Below are 21,118 nucleotides of genomic sequence, written 5' to 3'. Positions count from 1 at the left end.
CAGGCGGTGGTGGCGCACGCCTTTAATCCCAGCACTCGGGAGGCAGAGGCAGGCGGATCTCTGAGTTCGAGGCCAGCCTGGTCTACAAGAGCTAGTTCCAGGACAGGCTCTAGAAACTACAGGGAAACCCTGTCTCGAAAAGCAACAAAAAAAAGATATCCTGAGTTCATCACGATCTGGTCAACACTTTCTTAAAGGGCCACTCTGTAAATATTTCAGGCACATGGTCAATGTCCCAATTAGTCATCTATGAGAATGCACCAAAATGGCCAAAGCAGTCCAGAAATTAATAGCTGAGATGTACTTTAGCAAAACACCACTCACATGGTTTACTGAACCTCATCCAAACAGATATATGAATGATTTTAAAATTATAACCCAAACTCCTTGGGATCAAATTAAATTATAACCGCAATTTTCTAAAATTAAGTTTAAATGGCTTTGAAATAGACTTTCCTGCAGGGTTTCCTGAGAACATGCTGCTCACTTAAAATGTTGAGGTATCACTGGGGTCTACCTGTGAGTCTGAAAGCTCCTTTTCCTCAACTTCCATGCATTCTAACCATCTTCCACACAGTTTCAGAATAATAGAAATAAAATCTCCACACTTGACAAGCAAGCACTAGGTGAACTCCACCCAGACCAGGAAAACAGAACAACAGATCTCTGAGGACGGCCCAGGTACCTGTACCATCCATCTACAAGAGCTTCAGGTTGCAGTTACCTCTGGGAAAACACAGAATGACAACAAGCCACCACTAACCAAAACAAAACAAAGTGGGGTGGGGATACAAAGCAGTCACTAGACATTTTAAAGCACACCTTAGAAGTTCAGAGAAAAGCCAAGCTTTTAGAGAAGCAGATGGGCTTCAGGCTGGCCATATCTCAGGTGAGCAAACAGTCTCTGTGACCTCGGCATGACTGAGGTACAGAAGTCTACAAGCACAGCTTCCTAGTGTGGTGCATGTAGCATATCTACATTAACATCTTCCCTCTAACTACAGCAAGCCGGCTAACTCAATGACTATCTGAGACCCACCACAGTGATTCTGGTACAAACACACAATATAAACTGAACCCCTGCACATGATCAGTTCTTTTAGAGCAAAGTGGAAAAAAGAAGTATCTTCTCCTCAAAACTTCCCTTCCCGCGGGAACACTGCCCTATTATCACCGCACACGGATTCCAAATGCATAATGCCAGTGATTTGACAGGAGCCCCGAGGGTCTACACTTCTAATGAAGCTTACTTAGCCAGCAAAGGGACCGGATTCAAACCACAGGGAGAGGGCTGCTTCAGGGTTTACCAGAACGTCAGCACTATTCTAACAGGAGATAAACCTCCACATAACTGACAAGAAACGAAGCTGGGAAAGGAATGAGAGATCAAGAAGTGGCTGGAAAAGCTGCAGCGTTATGTGTAAAGGACTTGCACATCTATTCTTAGCACACCAGCACTTGCTTGGATGGATCTTCCTCTACAGTTGGAGAATGCTTTTAAAGAACACTCTTCAGAACATAAATCCTAGAGTATACAAATAATTTTCTTTGTAAAAAATGAACAAACTTCAATAAAAAATTAAGTAGTCATTCCAGATCAGATAAGCATTATCAGTACGTTCCTTAACTGACTTTCTTCATAGAAAAACAACTTTTAAAAAAGGTTTTTAGAAAGAAATTGAAATGACCATCACACCACTAACAGTGTTTGCTAATCACAATGTCTCAGGCCACGCACGGGTCCACGTGTCTGAGGAAACAGTCCTTTCAGAAAAGGTTCAGCCTGATGTAGATGGAGGTTTATGCCTACAATTCTAGCTCTCGGGAGGCTGGGATAGAGAATCTTGAGTTTGAGGTCTTGGTTAAATAGCAAGACACTGTTTCGAAACAAAACAAAAACCAATTAATAAATGAACAGGATCATCCAAAAATCACATTAAGAAAACAATTCCACTTATAGTAACTTAAAAAAATTCTTAGTGGCAAAAGAAAGGAAATGTTTAGACTCTGAAAATTATAAAACTTGGTTGAAAACCATCACAAAGCTCAAAGTTTTAAAAAGCATCCTCACTTGCAGACTGGAAGACTTGCTACTATTTATGAACATGAGAGGGCAGTATATTCTACAGACAAACACCGATGCCATCAGCACCCCAACAGAATTCTTTATGAAAATTAGCAAACTGATTTTAAAATTCATATGCAACTGTAAGATATCCAGAACAGCCAGGACAGTCCTAGGAAGCAGTAGGGAGAGGTCTTGTACTTCTGACGTCAATACTTACTACAAAGCAATGCAATGAAGACAGTATGGGATCTGCAAGGACAGACATAGAAACGGGAGAACAGAACTGGGGTCCAGACACATTCACGTATCCACAGCCAAATGATTTTCAACAAGGTGCCAAAACCATTCTATGGAGGAAAGAATAGTTTTTTCAACAAGCAGAGCTAAGTCCAAGGGGTGCTACATGAAAAAGAATGAGTTGAACTCTTACATCCTCACTTCACGCTATACCACATTTTAATAATAATAATAATAATAATAAAAATCCAATTACAAAATTTGCAATGCTTAAGACACCAAAAGCACAAGTAACAAAAGAAACAGATGAACTGGGCCTGAAAGTTAAATACTTGGGTATCAAAGATCAATCAAAGAAGTGAAAAGAGAGGGGAAATGGCAACACACGCCTGTAATTCTAGCACCCCAGGGGCTAATGTAGGAAGATGGAGAGTTTGAGGCCTGTCTGAACTATATGGCAAAGTGCAGGCCATCCTAAGCGACATAGCAAGACTCTGTTATAACTCTGGGGGACATTGCCAAGTGAAAAGAGAGCCAACAGAAGAACATAGTATATCTGATTTCTAATAAAAGACTAGTATCTCGAATGCTGACCCTGAACAATCATGTCACCAGAGATATACAAATGTACAGTAAGCACACAAAGATCCCTGTGACATCAGTAGTCACCAGGAAAACAAAGCAAACCACCCAGGAGACTACTTCATCCTCACTAGAGGAACTATTAGGATGAACTTAAAGCATGGCGAGTGCTGGTGGGAACATGAGGGGAGCAGACCCTCACCCACTGTTGATGGCAATGTGAAGGACGCAACGAAACAATGAAACCTGGAGCTGTCGCTAAGACCCAGCAATTCCACTTCAAAATCCCAGAGAGCCTCAGATGCAAACGTTTACAAAGCACCAATATCCACACAAACCAAACATAGTAACAACCCAAATATGAATCAACAGCTAAACAAATCAAATAGGGTATACTCTATATAATAATTTATAACTTGAACACTATTTATAAAGGATGAAATCCTAAAGCATGGTCCAATACGAGGAAACCCTGATGAAACAAACAAACAAACAAAAAACCTAAGTCACAAAAGGTCCCATAAAATCCATTCCCGTGGAGTCCACAACAGGAAAATGTATCCAGAAAGTCAACGTATCCACAGCTGCTTAGGCTGTTGAGTAAAGATAGGGAGATGGAGATGAGAAAAAAAAAAAAAGCTGGGCACAGTGAAGAAGCAGAGAAGCAGGGCAATCAGGAATTCAAGGTCATCTTCAGGTCTAAGCAGAAAAATCAAGGTGTGCCTCTCAAAAGCTGGGGTGTGGTGACGGGTAGTGAGCAGCGGGGCCTTTCTGATGGAGCAGTATTCTGAAGCTAACTACCTCAATGAGCACACACATCTGTGACCACACTAAAAAGCACTGTATTGACTTCAGGGCACAAAAATGACAGCAAAATGAAAACTGCTCTGTTTAAAGCAAAACCTGCCTGGGCACAGGGATGCATTCCTGTTAGTCCCAGCATTCGGGAGCCTGAGGCAGGAGGACTGAGTTCAAGGCTAGTTTGAGTTATAAAGTTAGGTCTGGGTCAACTTCTGCTACACGACAAGACCTTCTCAAAGAACAAAAACCAAGCTTCCAAAACCAGGTCACCCCACATTAGCTCCACCATTCCCACTTTGTCTGTGATTTAGCTGCTATGGAAAGTTCCCTCCCTGGCTCAGTTCTGTTTTGTTGTGTGCTAGGAATTCAACTCAGAGCCTCATTCATGCTTGGCAAGCCCTATCTATAGCACTGAGTTAAGCCTCCAATTAAGTTTTCTGAAACTATTATTCTCTGAAGTCTAATATTCAGATTAAATTATCACTGTAGATGACCAGCTGCAAAATAAATCAGGAAGAAGTAGGAAAAGCCAGACTGACAGTGAGAAAACAGCTGCTATATATAAATGGAATGGATTCACCTGATTCGCTACATGGTCGCATACTTTCCACTAATAAAAAAAAAATCCCAATATATTTCTAAAAATTTAAAATAACCTTTCCAAAAGACCTAACATTTTTATCACCTAAAATTCACAAGGAAAAGTTTGTACATACAAAAAAACACACCTGCAAACCCATTACTCAAATACTTTAGCTAAAATATTAATTCCTTTCAGATCACCAAACCCAGAAGTTGCTGATGTGGCCAACTTACTAGAATCAGGCATGATGCGGAGATCGCCTTCTTTGTAATCATCTAGGAGCTGGTACATGTACAAGACAGGGTCTTTCTCATAGGTGATGTAAAACCATGTGTTCATGACAGGTGCCCGTGCCAAGACCATTCCCCTCCACTCATCTTTAGAGCCATCTTCTGTCTCAAACATGTGCTCCACTGCTTTGCCAATCATTGTGTCCGCTAAGTGTGCGTCGCTGATCCGAGATGTGGCTGGAATTAAAAGAGCAAAACACTTGAGCAAGTGTTTACTAACAGAGAAAAGCTTTTTCCCCATGCAAATCATTAGTGAACATGAGCGTGGCCAAGAGATCTAAGCAACTACCAAACGAAAAGGCAGGGCTGGCACACATGTGAACTAAACAGGAAGAAATCTGGCCCAAGGTGAACAACAATCTGTTTTGTTCTTATTTTTAGATTTAGTTCCTCGGTATTACACCTAAACCACAGGTCTTAAGTGGTTTTTGTTACTGCTTATTTAGTATGAGTTAGTATCCGATTCACAGACAGAAAGAGCAGAGTTCCCACACAGCACATGGTTCCTGACCCTTTCTTCGTAACATTTGAACTCCTCTGAACTCTCCATTAGCCTACCCACCCTCACATAAATAACATAAATTAATAGCATTTTGTTATTGTGATAAAAGAAACTGGAAGTTCGCTTATCACTTTATTTTCATATTCTGATAATAGTTTTTTTATTTACTCTTATGCCTACAATCTAATCTCCATAGTAATCAGAGTGAACACTGCACTATCTAGAGAAAACTGTCATTTATCATTTAAAATTTTCTCACCTTGTTGCCATCCTTCAGCCCCTAAGTCCAGCCTCTCTTCGAGGCATACCCCATCTACCCAGACAAATTTTCTTCCTTCTTCAGGGGACAGGCTATTTCCACAAGGTCTCTAGAGCTCAACAGGACAACCAGGGGCAAATGGCACCACCAGCCTCATCATGTGTTGTTCTGTTCTTAGTTAACAGTCCTCATCACCTAAAGCTGTCTTACTTTATGGATTTGCTGACATGGTAGGTATCTGGACACTGCGGTGAAGCAGAGGCTCACCCCGTTTCTAGCACTTAGCAGTTTCAGACTGCCGGTATGGTATCATGAGATAGCCTGTGTGTGTGTGTGTGTGTGTGTGTGTGTGTGTGTGTGTGTGTATAAAAAATTGAAAGGCTTTCTGTTTCTGTGTGTTGTTTTTAATACTAGACAGGTGGGGCTGGAGAGATGGCTCAGTGGTTAAGAGCATTGTCTGCTCTTCCAAAGGTCCTGAGTTCAATTCCCGGCAACCACATGGTGGCTCACAACCATCTGTAAAGAGGTCTGGTGCCCTCTTCTGGCCTGAAGACATACACAGACAGAATATTGTATACATAATAAATAAACAAATATTTAAAAAATACTAGACAGGTTATAAGGGGTCCTATTGACGTTAAGGTCTCACCAGTACTCACATTCTAGACAACTGTCTTTCAGAATAATCAGATCTCCTCTCTAGTCACTTATCTAGCTTCTCTATTAAAATCAAAAGGAAAAGAAATTCAGATTTTCTAGCTAGGCAAATATACTGCTACTCAATTTAATTAGGACACACACACAACCTGTTCATGGTGTTACATATGTAACAGTAATCAGAAACAGCACAAAATCACACCCCCCCCCCCAAACACAACATACAGGAGGCACATACACACCAATGGCTTCTTCTTCAAGCCAGCAATCAATAAAAACTATTAAAAATTAAAAAAAACCACATTTTTGCAAACCTTAATACCTACTTAAAATGTCTTTTAAAAATATTTTTTCTTTGTGTATAGATGAACACAAGTTATGTTTTTGGGTATATGCAGAGGCCAGAGAAGGATGTTGGAGCCCTTGGAACTGTTGTGATAGGCATTTGCTGGATGTCTGTCCTCTTCAGTGGGTATGGTCCTCTTAATTCTCAACAAGCATTCTTAAGTTACTAAGCCGTCTCTCTAGTTCCCTTAATGTGTAGTTTTTAAAAACGACTTCATTCAAACTATTGTTTCCAGTTACATGAGATCCAGCCTCACAATGATGTGAGTTTCCCCCCAGATAATTCTAGATGCTCACCTAATACTACAAAGTATGCAAGCAGTAACTCCTAATGGTCAGCAGCAACAGTCTGAACCAATTACCATTAAACTCTTCAAACTGTTTAAACTGTTACACTACAACTCAACGACAACAACCACACAAAATTCTTCTGATTAAAAATATGAAACTTGAAGGAATATTTCTCCAAAGATGATATACAAATAGCAACAAGCATGCAGGGACACACAGCCTTAACTGTTATCCTTACACCTACATATGGTTACTATCAAAACAGAAATCACTAGGTGATGGTGGCAGAGTTGGAGAGCTGAAGCCGCTGTGCACTGCTGCTGGAGCTGTAAGCCTCAACAACACAGGGAACACTGTGGCAATTCCATTAAGAAAACACGAATTATAAGACCCTATGATTAGGCAAAACCACTTCTGGGAGAAATCACCCAAAAGAATAGGAAGGTTTCAGAGAAGTCACAGATAGCCACATCCACAGCAGCTTCCAACATGAAAAGGGTCATGGATAAACAAAATGGGGTACATAGGTTTATATCAGAGTATGACTGCCAGTGTTCAAAGGGAAAGCATTCCTGCCATGTGCTACTTTGTGGATGGATAAAATAAGTCACAGAAAAACAAACAACAAACAAAAAAAACCCATCTGGATTAGTCAAATCCCTAAAGACAAGAATGGAGAGCACATGTACAAAATGATGCAGACAATAAATTCTGCAATTTTCTTTATCAAACTTGGTTCGTGTGTGTGTGTGTGTGTGTCTATGTGTGTATGCATGATGAGTTATGCAGACTTTTCCTGTAGAAGAAGGAACTCCACACTGCAACTGTGAATAACTGAGGGTAAGGGGAACAAATTCTTATCTTAATGTAGGGGAAATAATGGAGTTCGGGACCTTAAGGGTCCACAGATCTTGCCTTGGGAACCACTGACACCATCACATGCTCTTCAGTCTCTTCAGCTGGCTTTTTCGCCATCTCTAGTATCACTATAATTAAAATTCAATGTACACACTGAAGTGGGCTAGAAGACTGTTTCCTCCTATACAGAACACAAAAAGCAAGTAACTTTCTAGATTCTACTCTCATAATAAACACTTAAGTTAAGAATGCATGTCTAGTCAAGTATGGTTGTTTACATCTGTAATTCTAGCCCTCCAGAGTCTGAGGCAGTGGACTACTTACTAACTGTATTGGACACAGTATCTTTCTGATCTGAACCACCATTTGGACTCCTCTCTTCAAAGTACTCTAATTTACAACGATAATCCATGTCCTCTGACAAACGAGACAACCCAAATCTATAAAGAATACACACCACCCTTGGTGACATACAACAGGGTGCTCACAAGATTTGCTCCTATCCTATGAATATTGATGAGAGAAGCTTTGCCTTAGAAAGCAGATAGACTGAAATCCTGAGTCAGAAGATGCCTACCACCACGCAACACCACCAAAGCATGCAGTTACAGTTTTCTAAGGAATCAGTAAGGCATTTAACATCCACATTTCCAGGAGGAAGTCTGACCTCAGTTACACTAGGAGAAGTCGACAGCCAGGTGTGTGGCACGTGCCCACCATTCCAGCTAGTCAGTCAGGAGGCAGAGACAAGACCGACCATTTGAGCTCATGCATTGGAGACCATGGGGCTCAAGTTCTGCCCTAGAAAGTGTTATAGCCTTAGATCCTGTCTCAAAAAAAGAAAAAAAAAAAAAAGCTGAAAAAGAGGATTAAAATGTAAAACTCTGTGAAAATATAACTTCACAGAGAATGAGAAGACTTTTCAGAACTGTGGGGCCTAATTTTCAAATGGCACAAAGACTTAAAGGCAACTTTGAAAGAATATACATCAGTATTTTAAGAAGCAGCAGTTAGCAGCAGCAAAACATTTTGAAACATATACTTTTAAGTAATATTAACTTGTGAATATCCTACTTAAAGTTGCCATCAATAATCATTACCTTTAACTTAAACTTTGTGCCTTAAGGAACATTTACAAAGTAACCCTGAGACCACAGGACAGAACAAGTTTTCCACTTGCAAAGCTTACTGAAAAAGGGACTCTCTTCCTGGATGCTTCCAAGGACATTTAGTGTTTGCAATAGACAACAAGCCAAAATGACCTACTATTTCCTGAGCTGTCAAGTCAACGTGCCATGTCAGTGAGCCAATGACCATCACAGACAACACGAGCCACTGGAAAACCGGAAATCTCTAGGTCAAAGATCCATCTTTATATCCCTCATAAGCCCTTAACTGTGGTTTCAAATCATCTTCTCCGGGTCAGTTTCTGTGTTTATAAGTGGTAAATGTTTATCAGAGGTGTCTGAGGTCTGATAGAAGTAACAAACACTAATAATGAGAATCAAAAAGCATTCAATTGCCACTTTTTAAAATAATAAGGTTTTTAAAAGAATAACTTTAAAGACTTACCAACTCTATCAGGGAGGACTTCAAGTGCAGAAACTCTTTCATCTTTATTAAGTTCTAGTCCATAAACACAGTCAAATCCATCATACTTTATAAGATACAGGGAAGGATTCACGGGCACCTGGTCCAGGACAGTCCCCTTCCACTGGGTGACAGGTCCGTTGCCCTCTCTCCACCCATGCTGAATCCTGCAGCCTACGATGTTCCGCCGGGGCTGGGACATGGGTTTGCTTGGTCCCACACTGGTCCGATGTTTTCTGTATTCACACATACAATGTATTATTCTCACAAATATGCATATCTGGACTATATACAGTCACTAGCTTACATGTTCATCATTACACATGACCCTAAGGCATGCATGGGCAAACTCCTCCTAGTGAGCCAGAATGACTGCAAGTTTCAGGCCAGTCTGGACTGCAGAGCCAAATGTGCTTCAAAAACAAAGAGCTAAAGAGATGCCTCAGTAGGTAAGAGCATCAGCTAATCTTGCAGATGACCTAAGTTTGCTTTCCAGCCATCTATATGGTGAATGTCCTCGTTCTGGCCTTCTCAGGAATCAGGCACACATGGAGTACACAAACATACCTGATGGAAGCACTCCCAAACACAAATTTAAAACAAAACAAAAAACCTCATGACTTAACATTTTATTCCTTTTTTTGCCCTGGTAACCCTGAAATAAACTAACCAACATACAGTTGGACTACAGAGTTCGCTCAGAAGCACAATTTCCTCACATACTAGAATAACTCACAAGCACCTTATAACAGTTTATGACAAATAATAATGTAATATTAGAAATACTGCAGCAACATCAAACTAGTGATTTAAATATTTACACGAAATGCTAATACTTTGGTTGTTTGTGTTTATACACACATGCACATATAAGAATATGTGTATCCATGTAGAGGCTAGAAGTTGCTATCAAGTGTCTTCCTCTGCTGCTTTCCACATTATTTTCCAAAACAGTCTCTCACTGAATCTAGAACTTGCCATTTAGGCTAGACTGGCTTATCAATGAGTTCCCAGGACCCATCTATCTTAGCCCTGCCCCCAAACTATGGGGATTACAGACACATGCCCCATCCGAGGACCCAAGCTTAGTTCCTTATGCTTATTCAGAAAGCACTTTACACAGTCATCTTCCCAATGCCCATCCTGGCTCTTGATAGGGAGGTGGGAGGTTAATTACACTCTGAAATACAAATACAACGGATAAGACTTGGCTTGGATGTAACTTGGATCAAACCAACTTGACAGATGTTGCTGTGTGCCAAGAGCAAACAGGGCTGAAGAGGCTCACATGGCATTTCATAATTTCTTAAAAATTTACTGTCATTACAATAGCTAAAGCTAAAGCATTTACTGTTTATATGTACTTAGCCTGTCAGAGGTCCTGGAAACAGTGGGTCTGTTGCAAACATAAAGGACATCTGAGGCAATTAAGCACTGAGCCGAGAGGGAATGAGAGCTGAGGCAAAGTGAACCGGGAAAGGGAGTGAGGCCACGTGTAGAACCTCTCAACCAGACACTCCCACACTCTCCTCACCAGTCTTCTGCCCTCAGAACCTTCTGAGAAAGCAGCACACCTTCTTTCAATGGAGGGAGAGCCATGTCCCCAGGCCATATGAGTACAAACGCCTAACTAAGCAGGGAGTGACTAGAGCCAGGTAAGAAAGTCCAGAGACAGGATCACAGCAGACACAGGTGGCTAAAGGAAATCTTGTTTTAAACAGGACACCCAAGCAGAGCTAAGGAGGCATAGGAACTTCTAAGGTCACCTCCTCTCCAGCCCAGGGATCCTGATGTACAATATACAGAAGTAGTTTAAAGAAGAAAGAAACATTCTTGACTGAGTTTTAATAGGTAGTAGAGGTTAGTCAGGAAAATAAATCCATGTAGTAGATAAAGCTATTACCAGCACTAAGCAAATAACAGAAGCCAGGTAAGAGAAGCTGTCCAGGTAATTGTGCCAAGAGGTGCCTGTTTCTGGGGTTGTCTGAGAATGTTCTGGAAAGCGATCAGTATTTGAACTGCTGGGCCGAGGAAAAAGGATGTGACCTCAGCAGTGCAAACGGGCTTCACTCAATCTGCTGAGGGGCTGCACACAACAAAAAACAGGAGCACACCATCTTTTTATTCCTGCTGGTGGACCCAAGCAGGAACATGGTTTTCTTCTGCTCCTGGACTAGATCTTCCACCAGTGGCTCCTGATTCTCAGATTCTGCATCAGAACTGTACCATCAGCTCCATAGTATCTCTAGCTCACGAACTGCAAGGGAAGAAACTTCCTTGCCTCAATATTACATGACTCAACTTTTCATAATCTTTATATTCTTCTATCTCTTATTGGTTCTCTTGCTCCAGAGGATCCTGACAGAGGAACATGTATCACAGAATGGAAAAGTTGAGAATGAGACAATGTGAAAATAGCTAGGCAAGGTAAGAAACAAACAACCTGAAGGTTTTGGTGATGAGACAAACACAGAAGAATCTGGAGAAATGACAATGTGGGGGCTAATACAGAAATGAGTAGAGAAAGGCGGCAGGAGGCAGAGAATGAGGAATAAACACATGGCAGTGGGGAAGGACTTCAACAGAAGTTGTCCACAGCCTACAGTCAAATGCCAAGGACCAAAACTACCCTAAGTTAAACACCTCAAAAACTATATCCCTGGGAAGTCAGAAAAAGAACGGCTCATGCTGAGACATGCCACATAAAACACATCCTTTGCACATCCAAGCAAAGACACCAAATCACATGTACAGTAAAACAATGAAATCTGGACAGCAGCATGTTATGCCAGAAGAATGAACTTGGGGCTCCTCTGGGAAAGAAACCAAGAGCCAGAAGGGCAAGCTGACTTCCAAGCAGAAAGACCACAAGTAGAAAATTGTAAGCATGTCCAAAGGCGGGGAACACTCTTTTCATCTCTATGTGTCCCTTAGATGTAGCACCAAAGGCTGACACACAGCTCAACTCAGAACTGGCAGGGAGTAACAGATACAGTCACTGTAGAACAATACAGAGGAAGAGAGGAAACAGTGATCCTTGAACAATGAAGGGGTGCTTAGGGATGCACATGTCAACCACAGTTGACAACCCCCAAAGTTTCAGACACTGTAGCACCATCCTTTAATTCTAGCACTCAGACCCTGAGACAGGAGAGTCAGGAGTTCTAGGATAGCCTAAACTACACAGTAAGACCCTGTCCCCCCCAAAAAAACCTTTGCCAGGAATGAAGACACCCTCTGTAATCCTAGCATCCAGGAGGCCAAGACAGAGGAAGCCAAGTCTGAGGCTAGTCTGGAGTACACAGGGAGCTCCAGGCTATCCTAGGAACTAGGCAAAGAAACTCCCACTAACTACCTTTCTAATAATACCAACATAAACAGCATATATGCACACAAGCATGTGCACACAACAATCCATTTGTGGGGGTCAGAGTTGGTTCTGTCCTCAGACATTACATAGGTTTTGGGAATTGAACTCAGGCCACCAGGCTTGCTTCGCAAGCACTTGTTCCCTCTGAGCTACCTTACTAGTTCCCACACGATCACTTTTTATATTGCTAATTCAGGGAACATGACTACACCTTCAAGGATGAGCAGCAATGGAGAGTGTGACCCTGGCAGAACTCATAGGATTTGAGCTCCCCAGCAGCAAGAGGAAGTGGCTGAGACGGCTGCAGTGGCACAGCAGCTGGCTCTGATGGAATTACCGTGTGCCGCTGCACTTTGTGCTTACATGTATCTGAAAATAGTAATCTTTAAAGTCCTTTTGTGGCCAGGTGGAGGTGGCACACGCCTTTAATCCCAGCACTCGGGAGGCAGGGGCAGGTGGATCTCTTGTGATTCCGAGGCCAGCCTAGTCTACAAGAGCTAGTTCCAGGCTACAAAGAAAGCCTGTCTCAAAAAACCTAAAAGAGGAGGGGGGTGTTTTGTGAAATTTTGGTGGCGTGACTCACAGGTCAGTCTCATAGTATCTGAGAAGACAAAAAATATGCAACTGCCATCTATTCTGACACAGATTTAGCACAATTCTCGACCTCTCTCTCACAGAACCAAGATGATAAAAAGAGAAGAAAAGCTTCAATAAAGCTATCAAAAGTTTGTAACTACTAAATGACACTCAGACCCTCAGACCCAAGAGGACTACTAAACATATGCAGTTTCTAGGGACAAACATCTGCCCTTCTAAGGGATTACACTTGTTTTAGAACACCAGAATCTTCTCATCGGCACTTTTTACCTTTGTCTTCATACAACCCAGTCACAAGCCTTCATTCAATTTTTATGACCATGTCCCAGAGAACTCCCCTGTACAGGAACAGGCTCACAAGAGAGGCTGTGGGAGGTGCCTCGCCAAGGAAAGGATGCGAAGGATTCCACCAGCATACATACCACTTCCTAAACCCTAAGTAACAGACATTGTTATTTCCACTCAAAACTGCTTTGTCTATTCAGGATTTTTGGTACTTCCACATGAATCTTGAGGGTGTTTTTCCAGTTCTGCAAGGAATATCACTGAGATTTTAATGGGGATTGCACTGAATCCAGTTTTTTACAGGAGGAATTCTGTCAGTCCAAGTAAATCATTAAATAAAAGAGGAAGTCAGTATCTAAAGGTAGGTAGGTCTTTTCCACCTTCTTCTATTTCACTCCAAATGTTTATTCTAATGCAAACCAAAGTTAGGCACCATTTTGTTTTTATTTTTGATTTTATGTGCACATGTGTGGGTGTATATATGCCATGGTTTGTGTGTAGAGACCAGAGGACGGCTGGCAGGAATTAGTTCTCTCCTTCCACCATGTGGATACTGGGGACAGAACTCAAATCATCAATCAGGTTTAGCAACAAGTGTCTCTTTTGGCTATGCCATCTCACCAGCCCTTTTCAAGTTTTAGAGGCAGGGGGTCACTCAATAGCCCAGGCTGGCCTTGAACGCACATTGATTCTCATGCTTCAGAGTCCTGAGTGCTAGGAGCACAGGTATACATACAGTACAATGCTATGGACGTCTGAATCAAAATGGCCCCATAAACTCATATATTTGATTGAATGTCTGGTTCCCAATGGATTACTTAGGAAGGATTAGGAGGTGTGGCCTGGTTGGAGGAGAGGTGTTACTGAGGGTGAGCTTTAACTTTCAAAAGCCCATGTCTCACTCTTTCTGTTTTAGGTACGTAGATAAGATGCAAGCTCTCGGCTACTACTGGTGCACCTGCCTACCACTGCTCTAGTATGCTTGCCTAATCTGCCACAACACTCGTCACTATGATAACCAGGACTAACTTCTGAAACTTCAAGCAATTTCTCAAATAAATGCTTTCATACAATAACTAAGACATATGCTCAGCTCAGGGTACCATTTTTTATCTGTTTACAGAGAGAATCCTTCTCCTGGATCAGTAAGGCACAACATACCAAAGCCTCACCATGGAGAACAGCAATACCTCAGGGAGTGTGTGACTAGGACTTTACTGAAAGATAATGTTCAGCAATACATCTTACTGACCAAGTAATTAAGGTCTATCCCTACATTAAAATAACTATACAACTATTAAAATTATAGGAAAAGAGACCCGGGATGGAGCTCATTGGTGGAGTACTTACCAAATATACACAAGCCACAGGTTTAATCACCAACTTTATGAAAGAAAAAAATCTAAAATTGTAAAAGTTAAAAGATATTTTCCCCATTTGCTTGAAAGATTTTTTTTTAAATTTAAAGATGTTTTAAAAACACAAATGTAAGCCAGATTTTGCTGCTAACTCCAGGGTCTTTCTAAGGAGGGTAGAGATGTATTCAGGTTGCTTGCAGGCCTTGTTTGAGGGTCACTGCCCTGTTCAAGCAATTCTTTGAATCTCTGTGCTTTGTCTACTATACAATGAACTCCAGACAAAGAAGAAACAGAAGGGATCCAAGAGAACATAACGTCCTGTCCCAAGAACTAAGCACGATTTAGTCATCAGATTTGTTCAAAAGCAAACATGGATAAAAAGCTATCAATCTGAGAGGGCTCAGGGGTAATGGGATAGAGAATATGGATGGAGAAGGCTGGAAGAAGAAAAAGAAAGGGGGAACTGATGTAACTATATTTTAATTATAACTACATTGCATAAAATCAAGTAATTAATAAAAATATTGTTTCAAAAAGAGAAAGACAGCTGGGGGAGGGGTACACATCTTTTAACCCCAGCACATGGGAAGCGGAAGCAGATGGATCTCTGAGTTGGAGGCCAGTCTGGTCTATAGAGTGAGTTCCAGAACAGCCAGGGCTGTTACACAAACAAACAAACAAACAAAACAAAAAAAAAAAAAGAGTCAGAAAATAAAGGGAAAAACAAAAGAACTCAAAGTTTGGAGTGTGGGGAAGTGAGGGTGGAGAAGATGGATCTCTGGGAGGGGTGAATATGATCACAATACATTTATGAAATTCTCAAAGAATAAAAAACTAATAATTTAAAAGTAAACACTGAAATAACAAGTTATCACTGAGATTTTCTCAGCTCTACAACTGTTCTAGAATCTAGTGGCTGAGAGACAACCCGGTGGGTAAGGAGCCTCCTAAACTAGCAGGGGAAAACGTGCCAGCACTCACATCCCTGGAGCAAGCTGGCTAGACTAACTGAACTGGCAAGCTCTGGGTTCAAGTGAAGAACTCTGTCGCAATATATAACAGAAAATACCTGCACCTACATGCACACACATGCCCCTCCCCAAGCATGTTGACTACACATACACAATGCTGAAGGACTGATGCAAGAATATTTGCTCTTATGATGAAAGAAAACTCCCCTCTCTCAATATTGGAAACAAGTGACAGACAAAGCTCCTATGAAGCTCTCAAAGGAGAAACCTTTGGGGAGAGAGTATCTTTCAAGTGAGACAATGTAATACATAAAGGGGAAGGAAATAATGGAACAAGAAGGATTAAGTGGGTCAGGGATGATAGGGCAAGGTAGAGAAAGGAATGTGAGAAGGGATGATGAACATTAAAGGCCTTTAAAAACCATTTATCTTACATGTCTGTGTATGTGCATGAACCCTTGGGGATCAGAAGGTAGTCAGACTCCCCAGGAACTGCAATTAGAAGCATTGGTCCTAATCCATGTGGCTGCTGGGAGCTAAACCCCATTTTCTAGCAAGAGCATTTAGTGCTCTTAATTGCTGAGCCATCTTTCCAGCTCCAAAACCAACTAAGAAAAATAACCCAACAGGTGGAAGACTTATACAGTGGAAGCTTTATAAGACCAAAGACATTAGAGAGTGGAAAGATCTCTGTGCTCACAAACTGACAAAAATCACACTGTGAAAACAAAAGCTGCCTACAGACTGTGCACTCCACATCAAAATCCCAGTGACATTCCTTACAGAATTAGAAAAAGCAATCCCCAAACTGATATGGAAGCAACAAAGATCCCAAATACCAGAGCAGTATCACCTAAGCAAAATAGTAAAAGGTCCCCACACCATACTCTTTCATATGTGGTCCCTAGATTTTAAGTTTTCCATCTCTGAGGGAGTACAGCTAATACTAGAAAGTAGATAGTGAGAGGGGCAAAAAAAGATTTTAAGAGTAGATTGGGGACAAGAAAAAAATATGGCATAAAAGCTGAAGGAGGGGGTCTGAGGGAAACATGGTAGGGGAGGACAAGAATCGAACAAAATGAAGTACATACGAAAATCCCAAAATAAAATCCATTACTAACTCTAAAAAGAAAATAAAAAAGGAAGCCAATATTTAATATACCATGTGTATAAAATAAGCCTGTCAATTACCACAGTTCTATTAGTCAGTTTGTCGTATACTGAACTTGGCTGCATAGATGAATTACTGGTGATTCTTTCCAGTCTAGTTGGTACTGTTATGCCAAAGCAATTTTTTTCTTTGGATTCTACAAAATTTAGAAGAAAATAGTTAAATAAAAATTGTGGTATTTTTGCAAGATACAATTAGAAACTTGTTTCTCTGGCGGCTGTTGTTTTATGTAATTTCTAGGTGTAAAATAACAGCACAATAACAAGATGATATAGAACAGTTATCTTCATGAAAGTCACCATCAGTTCATCTACACACTGAGGAACACCACTGTACATGGGTTTAACTCAAGGTGACAGAACGGTTACATGTTGTGACAAACTGAAGACCACTAATATTGTGGTCTTCCCAGACACCTTGGATACCTCGTGGTTGCCTGTCTAATCTTAGTATTTATGACACAAATAACCCATTTTCAAGATGAGGAAGAAAGCAGAAAGCTCAATGAATATGGTGTGGTAGTTAAACCACTTCTAGACATAGCTCAATTATTGATTAGTTGTCAAGCTTCAGACAGGTTTCTTAATCTCTTTGGGCATCAGTTTTCACATCCGTAACAAGAGCTCATGACGACAAGGGCACCATGAAAATGACATGAAACCACACCAGAGATCAACAAGGAGGGGTAGTTGAGTGACACTCTCCATTAATAATTGGTGTTTCTATCTTATTTACAATTTGCTCCTTGAGTATGTATATTTCTGTAGGTGACATATATGCCTGAGCATGTGCATGCACGTGTGTATGGGGTTAGAAGCTGACACCTGGTGTCTTCCTGTTTTGAGACAAGATCTCTCACTGACCCTCCCTCCACCACCACCTCCCCAGCACTGGGCTTACAGATGTGCACTGCTGCAGCTGACTTTTTACAAGGGTGCTGAAGTTAAACTAGGGTTTTTCCTATGCTTGCTTGCAAGGCAAACTTTATAAGCAAATTAGTGGATTGGGTACGGTAGTGCACGCCTTTAACCCCAGCACTTGGGAGGCAGAGGCAGAAGGATCTCTGTGATTTAGGCCAGCCTGCTCTACATAAATTGCAGGTTAGCTAAGGATTCATACTAGAGGGACTTTGTATGGGGGGGGGGAGTTTAAACAAATTAGAGAAACAAATGATACCCTTTTCCAAAGACAGTACCTTGAAATGGAGATCTACCCCCCATTCAAATGGAGGAGGGAGAGTTTACATAATATATAAGAATAAAAACAAGCCACTGTAACTAAGTTCATTCAGATGCTTTCCCAACTGTATTTTCACTCAAGACAACTTTAACAGCATCCCAAACAACTTTATGGAACAAATTCCAGAAAGGTTTGCTTGATGTTAGCCTCTCAAACCCAGAAGGTGTCCAGCCCACAACTACTACACAGATGATCGCCACTAAAATAAAATGAAGAACACAGCTATAGCAATTGCCTAGCCTGTTAAGGCCCTGGATTAGATCCCCAACAGGGACAATGATCAAAATACACACATGCCATTTCCTCTGTGAAGATAACTCCTGAATTCTCCTGGCATGGTCTAGGGACGTGTGTGTGTGTGTGTGTGTGTGTGTGTGTGTGTTGACTGCAGCTCTCCTGATTTTACCTCAGCATCTACTGTAAGGGTCGCCCTGAGTCTCCCCACACTGTGGAGAAGGAACAACAGGACAGGGACTGTTGAGGATGGAGGAGTGAGAGCTGAGGAACTCAGGTTGTTTTGTATTTGGTTTTTATTTTTAAAAAAATCTGTTGTAGGAAGAAGCCTATATTGAAAAGTGAACCACTCACTGATCTGGTTCAACCCTTGATTTCAGATATGGGCAAGCTGCTGCCATAACACAAAGGAATCTGCAAAGCTCTGTGTCCCTGCTGACTCCATCCAAGATCATTCAAGACATTAATAGCCAGCACCCAACAAGGTAATTTTGGATTTGCAATGAAAACTTCATTTCACCTTCTGGAGCACAACAATGTACTCAAGACTTCAAAGCTTCGGATCTTAGCCTGTGAAGGCAACAGATGACATTCCCCACAATGTGGAACAACCAACATGAGTTTTTTGTTGGTATGCCTATGAACCCTAAGCTGTGTGCTGGGTGCGGGGGGAGCGGGGGGAAGGATTTACTTTATACATGTCTACCATGTATCTCAACCAATTACACTGATAGCTTTAAGCAGTTGGTATTTATTTCTTGTGACTGAGGGGGTCAAACCCATGAGACAATAAGTACTCAGCATTACTTAGGAAAGGCAACAAGAAATCCCTTCCACGAAATGCATCCAGAATACAACTATGGAACCAAACAAACGTAGTCCGACTTTCCTTTGGGCTGCCAGCTCACAAATAACAACAGGGTGACTTATTATGAAAGCTTGGCCTTTAGTTTAGGTCTGTCTCAACCAGCTCTTATAATGTAAATTAACCCATTTATATTAATCTATGTTCGGCCACATGACGTTACCTCTCTTTCCATCTTGCACCTTGTGTTTTCTCTCCTACTGGCTGGCAGCTCCACCTTCTACCAGTGCTTTCTCTATCCCCAGAAGTCCTGCCTAACCTCTTTCCAACTATTGGCCACCTGGCTCTTTACTAAACCAATCACAGCAATATATCTTCACACAGTGTACAAATGTCCCACAATAAACAAATGTCTAAGGTAAGTCAGTGAAAGTTTAGCCAATGGTAATTACTTAAAATAGGTTTTTAAAAGGGGGTGGGGTGCTAAAACACTGTACCTTAATATTCTTAACTTCTTTTAGGTTATTCTATTCTGAACGAACTACTTTGGTCTTACAATGGTGGTATTTTACTTGTCCCTCACCTACTCACTGTCTAATATTTGTGGTTTGTATTTCTGCCTTACTGTTATTCTCTATTTGAGGCAAGATACTGCTTACCATTTATACCACACTAATGAGTAGAGACACCAAATAAATGATCACATCACTGGGTATAGCACAAGCAGGAAGATGATGAGACAAAGTAAGGTCAATTCCGTTCTCAGGGAATGGCACACTTACCTAACTTCCAAATTTTTGTTTTCTAGGTCATTTCCTAAGATGACCATTATATTTACATTATGCACTCATCTGAATGAGAGACAAGTCTGGTTCAACCATCAATCATTACTGAGGGAACTCTTGTTTTACCAGACCTCCCATGACCAAGAGACCTCCTATTCTCTTCAGCTCCACTGAGGCAATGAGGACTCAAATATTCACTGTCAATCACTTGGGAACAACTGCTGCAGGCTGCTTATGCAATGGGAGGAGGAGAAGGAGGGCCTTTATCGGTAACTTACATCCCTTACATTCAAGTCAGTCAGAGTGGCACATCTGTGACACAGGCGCACAGTCACCACTGCATGGCGACTACAGAACTACAACACACTTGTCACTTTAAACACATGACTACTGCTGGGCCTGAGGACATATGCTGGCACATATGTAACCACAGAAGTTTGGAGGCTGAGTCAAGAAAATTACGAGTTTTAGGCCAGCTCAGACTATACAATGAGAAGATCATTATAAGAAAAAAAGAATAGTAAAAAGATGTTTAATTCTATTTTAAATGAGTATGCTTTCTATAAATTACAAGTACAAAGAGGAAAATGGTAGCTGGCTAGGTGAACCGTAGTATCAGACTATCTCTGCTGAGCTTCTTGGCTAACAGCTATCAAGACCTGTAGAGGTCTTAACATGTGTGTATCCGTGTGTGTGTCGCCCTCTCCCCTGTCAACCCAGCACATGCACACACACTGTTATTTCCTGCCATGCAGTTGGCTCGCATTAAGATAGAGGACAGCCATGACTCAAAGGCTTTTAACAGCTGAAGTGCATAGCTGACACACTTCATCCAAACCAAAGAGAGGAAGTGGACAGGGGTAATCACACACAATTACAAGGCATTAAGAGGAGATGAGCTAAGAGGTAGTACTGGTGCTAGTGATCCAAACACAGATGTGAGCATGGCTTACTTGTGAGACGTCCTCTTCTTCATCATGTTTACAGATACTCCAGCATGGCCTACAAGAGAGGCAAGGGACAGTCAGAAAAAAAGTGGATTAAAAACAAAAGCCTACTGCATAAATCCTAGAACAGGTCATTAACCACCAAGATATTAGAGCCACATGTTTATTTGACCTGTGAAAAGGAGATACTGAGTAGACACAATGACGTTCCAATGGTTCTTTGCTTCTAGATCAGACATAAAAATAAAGCCAGTTACACGTACAAAATTAATAAGTGATACATCTGACCACAG

General features: G+C 41.3%; 1 protein-coding gene across 1 annotated transcript in view; it reads right to left on the bottom strand.

Moving 5' to 3' along the window:
- The window catches only part of Spin1 (spindlin 1), a 50,234-nt gene that overhangs the window by 3,733 nt on the left and 25,383 nt on the right, over positions 1 to 21,118 (bottom strand). Inside the window, exons 3-5 of the mRNA XM_038334578.1 lie at positions 20,832 to 20,880; positions 9,046 to 9,299; positions 4,505 to 4,738 (exon numbers count right to left, since the gene is read on the bottom strand). Of these exons, the coding sequence (XP_038190506.1) occupies positions 4,505 to 4,738; positions 9,046 to 9,299; positions 20,832 to 20,880 (537 nt within the window). The remainder of the gene's footprint in view (positions 1 to 4,504; positions 4,739 to 9,045; positions 9,300 to 20,831; positions 20,881 to 21,118) is intronic.

This window comes from Arvicola amphibius, chromosome 6, assembly GCF_903992535.2.
Source record: "Arvicola amphibius chromosome 6, mArvAmp1.2, whole genome shotgun sequence".
Classification (NCBI taxonomy): Eukaryota; Metazoa; Chordata; class Mammalia; order Rodentia; family Cricetidae; genus Arvicola; species Arvicola amphibius.
The sequence above is the reverse complement of the archived record's forward strand: the minus strand, read 5'-3'. Positions and strand labels throughout refer to the sequence as shown.